Source organism: Buteo buteo, chromosome 2, assembly GCF_964188355.1.
Source record: "Buteo buteo chromosome 2, bButBut1.hap1.1, whole genome shotgun sequence".
Classification (NCBI taxonomy): Eukaryota; Metazoa; Chordata; class Aves; order Accipitriformes; family Accipitridae; genus Buteo; species Buteo buteo.
In genome coordinates, this window is record NC_134172.1 from 68801633 (window position 1) to 68808094 (window position 6462).

At 51.0% G+C, this 6462-nt stretch overlaps 1 protein-coding gene across 1 annotated transcript; it reads left to right on the forward strand.

Moving 5' to 3' along the window:
• The first annotated feature begins 80 nt into the window (after nt 1-80).
• TOMM34 (translocase of outer mitochondrial membrane 34) lies at nt 81-4431 on the forward strand. Its single transcript, XM_075018396.1, has 7 exons — nt 81-242; nt 345-444; nt 681-833; nt 1493-1653; nt 1916-2060; nt 2708-2834; nt 3357-4431. Exons 1-7 carry the CDS (start codon nt 122-124, stop codon nt 3453-3455), a joined length of 906 nt encoding a protein of 301 aa, XP_074874497.1. The 5' UTR covers nt 81-121; the 3' UTR covers nt 3456-4431.
• The last annotated feature ends 2031 nt before the right edge of the window (nt 4432-6462 follow it).

Sequence of the window (6462 nt, forward strand, 5' to 3'; positions counted from 1 at the left end):
CTGCCCCCTCCCGCCGGAGCAGAGGGGCGTGGTCTGGGCAGGCCCCGCCCCACCGAGAGGGGCGTGGTCTGACCAGGGCCCGGCTTCCCCCGGCCCCGGCCCGGGCGGGAGCGGCGGCGCGATGGCGGCGGCGTCCAGCGCCATCGCCCTGCGCCAGGCCGGCAACGAGGAGTTCCGCCGCGGGCAGTACGGGCCGGCCGCCGCGCTCTACACCCGTGCGCTGGCGCTGCTGGAGGCCGCAGGTACGGCGCGTCCTGGGCCGGGAGGGGAGGGGGGGGCGGGAAGCGGACGGACGGACGGACGGACGCCGGCTGAACACCTCTCCCGCTCGTGTCCCGGCGCAGGGGAGGCCGCCGCCGAGGAACGGAGCGTGCTGCTCGCCAACCGCGCCGCCTGCCACCTCAAAGAAGGTGCCTGCAGCCTCTGCGTCGCCGACTGCAGCGGGTGAGCGGCGGCGGGGCCGGGGGCGGTGGGGCCGGGGGCTCGTTCGCTTGCTTTCCCCACCGTTAGGTTAGGGGCGGGAGGCGAGGCAGGGACAGTGATAGCCCCGGGGCGACCTCGGCCTGCCCCGGGGCGACCTCGGCCTGCCCCAGCCGCGCTGTCCCTCCGCGGCCTCCCCCCCCTCCAGAGGCCGCCCCGGGCTGACGCTGCCCCGGGCGTCTCTGTCCGCTCTGTCGCAGCGCCCTCGACCTGGTCCCCTTCGGGATCAAACCCCTCCTCAGGCGGGCCGCCGCCTACGAGGCCCTGGAGAGGTACCAGCTGGCCTACGTGGACTACAAGACGGCGCTGCAGGTGGACTGCTCCATCCAGGCGGCACACGACGGTGTCAACAGGTGAGGCTGCGGCCTGCGCTCTCGGCGGGTCGTAGGGAAAGGTTTGGGAACACAGCGGCTCGGTTAGCGGCTGCGAGCCTCGGGGTGTTTCTGCAGCCGTGGCAAGAGGGAGCTGGGGCCCAAGCACACGAACGAGGCAAGCGAGGCCTCTGATGCTTCGCGTGCGCTCCCTTTGCTTGCTGGCACCCTTAGCTCCTTTCAGGGTGCTGGGTGAGGGCTAGGAATGAACGACCCGGGACTGTTTCTGCTTTGCTCGGTGCCTGGTTTAAAGGAAATAATAAACTACAAGGTCCCGTGCCTTATCCTTTAAGGCTCCCTATGCTGGCTGGGTTTACGGGCTGCTGTAGTAGTCCTTTTCTCTTTCTGGAGCTGTCTGCTTCACTTTATCGTTTGCCAGACTGAGGAGCATCATGCACATCTCTTGCTCACCTGAGTACTGACAGTCCCACCTCATGTCCTATGATAGTTCTAGCCCTGCCACCACAAAGCTCCTTTCACTAATGTCTTGTCTGTAGCAGGAACTTAGTTAAGATGCATGTAAAGGGTTTAGTGGAGAGATGCTGTCCTCAATACACAAGCCAGGTTAAAAAGTGACCCTACTGGCTACTGCGTGGCCCATCCAGCCAACAGATGGGGTGACTGCCAGCCATCTCTTCCAGGATGACTAAAGCCCTGCTGGAGAAGGATGGCGTGAACTGGCGCCAGAAGCTTCCACCAATCCCCACAGTGCCCATTTCTGCCCAGATGAGGTGGAGTGTTCCTTCTGCCGAAGCCCCCAGGGCAAACGCTCCTCCTGCAACTGCACTGCGGGGAGAACCAGGTGAGAGCGATGCCCTTGGGTTGGGCACAGAGCCCTGTAGCTCAGAAGGGTGATGAACAAGACAGCTGCCACGCCTGCTTGGCGTGTCTGCAGCTGGGGCTGAGGCCTGGAGAAACCTGGGCCTGGTTCTGCCACAGCCTTTTTGGCCGATCGTGGATCCTTTGATCTCTCTTGCCTCTGGTATGGGGATATTTGCTTTCTGAGAGGCTGCACTGATCTTGTCAGTTTTATAGCATTCTGTATTCTTTCACGCTGTTCCCAGACCAGAGTGGTGCTGGCACGGAGAGAGCTCAGACTCTGAAGGAAGAAGGAAATGAACTTGTAAAGAAAGGAAACCATAAAAAAGCAGTTGAGAAGTACAGTGAGAGTTTAAAGCTCCGCCAGGAATGTGCGACTTACACCAACAGGTACTACTACTCAGCTCGTTGCCCAAGTACTTCTTGGCCCTTTATAAAACCCACTGTGGTATTTCTGACAGAGCTGTCTAATGTTTGCTCCCAAACAAATGAATAAAACAAAAACACCCACACATGTTCACCCCAAATGCAGTCTTCCCTGTAGTTTGTATAATGTCCTTTGATCAGGTCCTGCAAAAACCCTTGGAGACACTCATCTTAGGGCTGCTAAGGGATTTCTCCCTCTAATGCTTGTCTGCCAGGACTCTTATTTTGAGTAGTGTCTGCTGCCCCATGAACCACAAATTGCAGACTGCTATACTTAAAGACTCAAAGTACTTCTAAGGCAATTGCAGCAAGCAGAGCATATTCTGGACTGGTATAGATAGGAACCTGTATCCTTGAAGTGCAAGTTCTTAGCTTTAGAGCAGGTTGCTCTAAAAATCCTCTTTTTTTTTCAGACTGAAAAACTGTTTCCTTTTTTCTCCTCCTTTTAACTGAAACAAACTTGAGCTCAAGATGACATAACGTACGAGGATAAAGACTGGTTTTGGAGTCCAGCTTTGTGGTGCGCTGGTTTGGCTGAGATCCGCTATGGATGTTGCAGCAGCAGATGCTGCTTTTAGCCAAAGGTCTCTAACCAGGTATCTGTATTGCAGAGCTCTCTGTTACCTGACGCTGAAGCAATACAAGGAAGCGGTACAGGACTGCACAGAAGCTCTGAGGTTAGATCCTAAAAATGTTAAGGCACTCTACAGACGTGCTCAAGCACTTAAAGAGCTGAAGGTAAGTCAGTCAGGAGTTTTGAACATTTTTAGGCTAGGACTAGAAGCCTGTTCATGCACGATCAGGGCAAGAGATGCCATTTAGAACTCATTTCTGTGCTAGACAACATCTGCCATCAGATAACTGAGACCTGTGTGGACTGGGGGGGGGGTGGTTTCTTTCACATTGCTATTTGCTGGTTGGATCTCATGAGTTTCTCAGGACCAGGTCCTGTTTCTGGAGGTGCTGGAAGCAGCTATGTGTTGTGTTGAGCTTTATCTTTTCATGTCTGGTGAGAGAGTCTCTAGACAGTACTGGAAGACTTACTGCATTGGCGTTGGACTCAGAACCCACTTGAGTGATGAAATTGTCTTCTCAGCCCTAGTTTAAGCGCATTCTAGAACAGCTACATCGATGCCAGTGCTTAAGCAAGTATAGAGAGGAAGTCAGGGGCTTAGTTGTGTTGCAGGGTAGTAATTCTGCAGCAAGAGCCTTAAACTGCATTTTCAATGTACTAACATTTAAAAAATACTTTCCTTCTAGGATTACAGATCAAGTATTGCCGATATCAAGAGCTTGTTGAAAACTGAACCAAAGAACACAGCTGCACTAAGATTACTGCAAGAACTGAACAGAGCCTAGGGTAACCAAGCAACAAGGAAAGCTTTGTTTTCCACTGCAGAAGAACGCTTTTTCCCTTCTGATGTTGTTACAGGGACCAATCTTAATGCAGGATCGGTATTGAAAACTATCTTCCACAGCTGCTGAGATGTAACAGGTTCTGTGCCAGCACAATGAATGTCAAGACACACAATCTGTATCAAACTATTATCTGGCTCTAAGATCGTTCAAAGTTTTAATGCCCCTCCCTGAGAGGCATATAGGTTAAATTCCTTGGTTGAAGTCAACTTGCCTGTAACTGTTGGCCTCAGGGACTATTTCTATGTTGGCTAAGATGCATGTGAAGTGGCTATTCTCTTTTTGAAGAGCTACAGACAGAAGGGGTTTTGTCCTTATTCAGGTGACACTTTTGCTGTGTTTGTGCTGCTATTACTTAAATAAGGTTGCTGCAGGAACTGCTGCAGTTGCCCTAGCACCACACACCATTCTTGTAACAGGCACAGTTACTTGCACAGGGCCAAGCTTGTTCCGTCTCCCACTTGATGCCTGCTGGCCCTCAGCTGAGTTCCTGCTGCTTAGTGTGGCTGGGCAGATGTTTACAGTAGCAGCTTTCTTTTATTTTTAATTATGCTGCACATTTAAGAAAAACAGCAGCAAGTTAAGCCTGCCTTGTTACACTGTGCACTATTTCTTTCAGATTCTGGGTGCTTGGGAATTTTCCAATTGCTTTTTGTGGTTTTTTTTGGTTTGTTTTTTAAAAACCACTTAAGCTCCTCTGTGCCTTTTGGAGCAGTTGCTATGGGGCGTTACAGGGAGAAGGATATGCAGTAACATCCCAACTGAGGTCTGGCTTACTACTTCAATGCATGTTTATATTTTTTTTATCTTCTCCTTATCTGGTATTGATAGCACTGACATAAAATGATAGGTAAAGAGATACTTGGAGTTACTCTATGAACTGTTAAAACCAGTTTTCATTAAAACCGTGTTTATTTTCACTTTAGAGCTGTGTTTTTTACATGATGGATGGTGTAGGGGAACTGGTACACTTTTTTAACCACTTCATACTATCCCCCCTTTTTGTCAGAGGACTTCAAGTGCTGCAGTACAGTGCCTTGCTCTGTCAGGTAGTGACAATCATAGAATCATTTAGGTTGGAAAAGACCTTCAAGATTGAGTCCAACCATCAACCATGCCCCCTAAACCATGTCCTGAAGTACCCTGTCCGCTCGCTTTTTCAATATCTTCAGGGATGGTGACTCAACCACTTCCCTGGGCAGCCCATTCCAACGTTTGACAACCCCCTCAGTAAAAAATTTTTTCCTCATATCTAACCTAAATCTCCCTTGCCTCACCTTGAGGCCATTTCCTCTCGTCCTATCTCCAGCCACCTGACAGAAGAGACCAGCACCCACCTCACTACAGCCCCCCTGCAGGTAGTTGTAGGGAGCGATCAGGTCTCCCCTCAGCCTCCTTTTCTCCAGACTCAACAGCCCCGGCTCCCTCAGCCGCTCCTCATCAGACTTGTGCTCCAGGCCCCTCACCAGCTTGGTTGCCCTCCTCTGGACACGCTCCAGCACCTCCACGTCTTTCCTGTAGTGAGGGGCCCAAAACTGAACACAGGACTCGAGGTGCAGCCTCACCAGTGCCCAGTACAGGGGAACAACCACCTCCCTGCTCCGGCTGGCCACACTCATTGCTCAGTCTTGCACACTGTGCATGGGTAGAGTACTTTAACTAGTAAGTCAAGATGCTGGACAACACTAGACCTAAGCCAACTTACAGTACAGACCAGGAGATAGAAGCTAGCCCATAAGTCAGGGTTCAAATATCTTTGATTCCCACCTTACTTCTCCCAGTAGTCAGTGTTTCAGGCAGGTACCCCACTGAACTGAATTTAGAAAGCAGACAATCCCTCTAATGCCATTAAAGACAATAGACTTCTTATCTTAGTCTGACATTAAGTAGCTTTTTCTAGGTCCCAGGGCTGTACTCTATCAGCTGTAATGGGCCAGGGCTTGAAACAACTCGCAGAGGGGCACAAATGGCTCCATTCACTCCACTCCCACTTCTGAACGTGGCAGCTGCATTGATCCTGCAACCAGCACTCACCCAAGCTCTTAGCAAGTAAGTGTGATGGATTTCAGGGTGGGGAAGCACAGACCAGTAGTACACAGATAAGCAGAGGAAGGTCATAAAATACAGGAGGAAGAATGGCTTCACTTAGTTAAGAGCTATCCTTTTAACAGCCCTGCTGTTAACTGGAGTGGCAGATACCTGCACTATTCCGTTCATTACAACACCTCTACATTCACCATCTCTTTCCCCTCTCAGCAACAGCAATGCATTTTTGTACCTTACGTCCAAGATTTTCCCCAGCATTACCACCAGGTAGACAAAGATCAAGCACAGCAACAAGACACACTACTTCAAGCTCAGGGTCACTTCTGTCTCCCCTTCTGTTGCAGCAACAGTGCTGCTGTCCATCCAGGGTGCTTCCCAGGCATGCAACGGTAGTGCTGTCCACATGGGCAGCAGGAGAGTGTTTGTCGCAGAGGCACGCCTTCATCCACCCTTTCAAAAGCCACAGCAACTCTTCCAGACTGGAGAGTCCAGATTCACATTTGCATTGCTGCTTCTGCCTCAAGTCCCTAAAGCCTCAGACCTCCCTGAAGAGTTCAGCCAGGGAGCTACTCTGAAAACTTCCAGTACCATCCAGTACACATGGGGATCCAAGCTCCAACTTCATCTTTTCTGATAAACATTTTAAAGACCCTGGTCCTTGTTCACGTCCTTTCGTAGACTATTCTGATGTCCTTGTGTTCCTTGGCCCCACTCTGCATTCCCTGTAGCTTTACAGCTGTCTTCTTCAGCCAAGCCATCTAGCATTGTAGGTGGTGTCACAGGCACATCTGAACTGCCCCATTACACCTGAAAAAAGGTTGCAGACAAGCTAGCCAACAGCAGAATGAAGTTCACCTGTATGGTTCCATTCCAGCTCCTTATGTGCATTATACTCATGCAAATA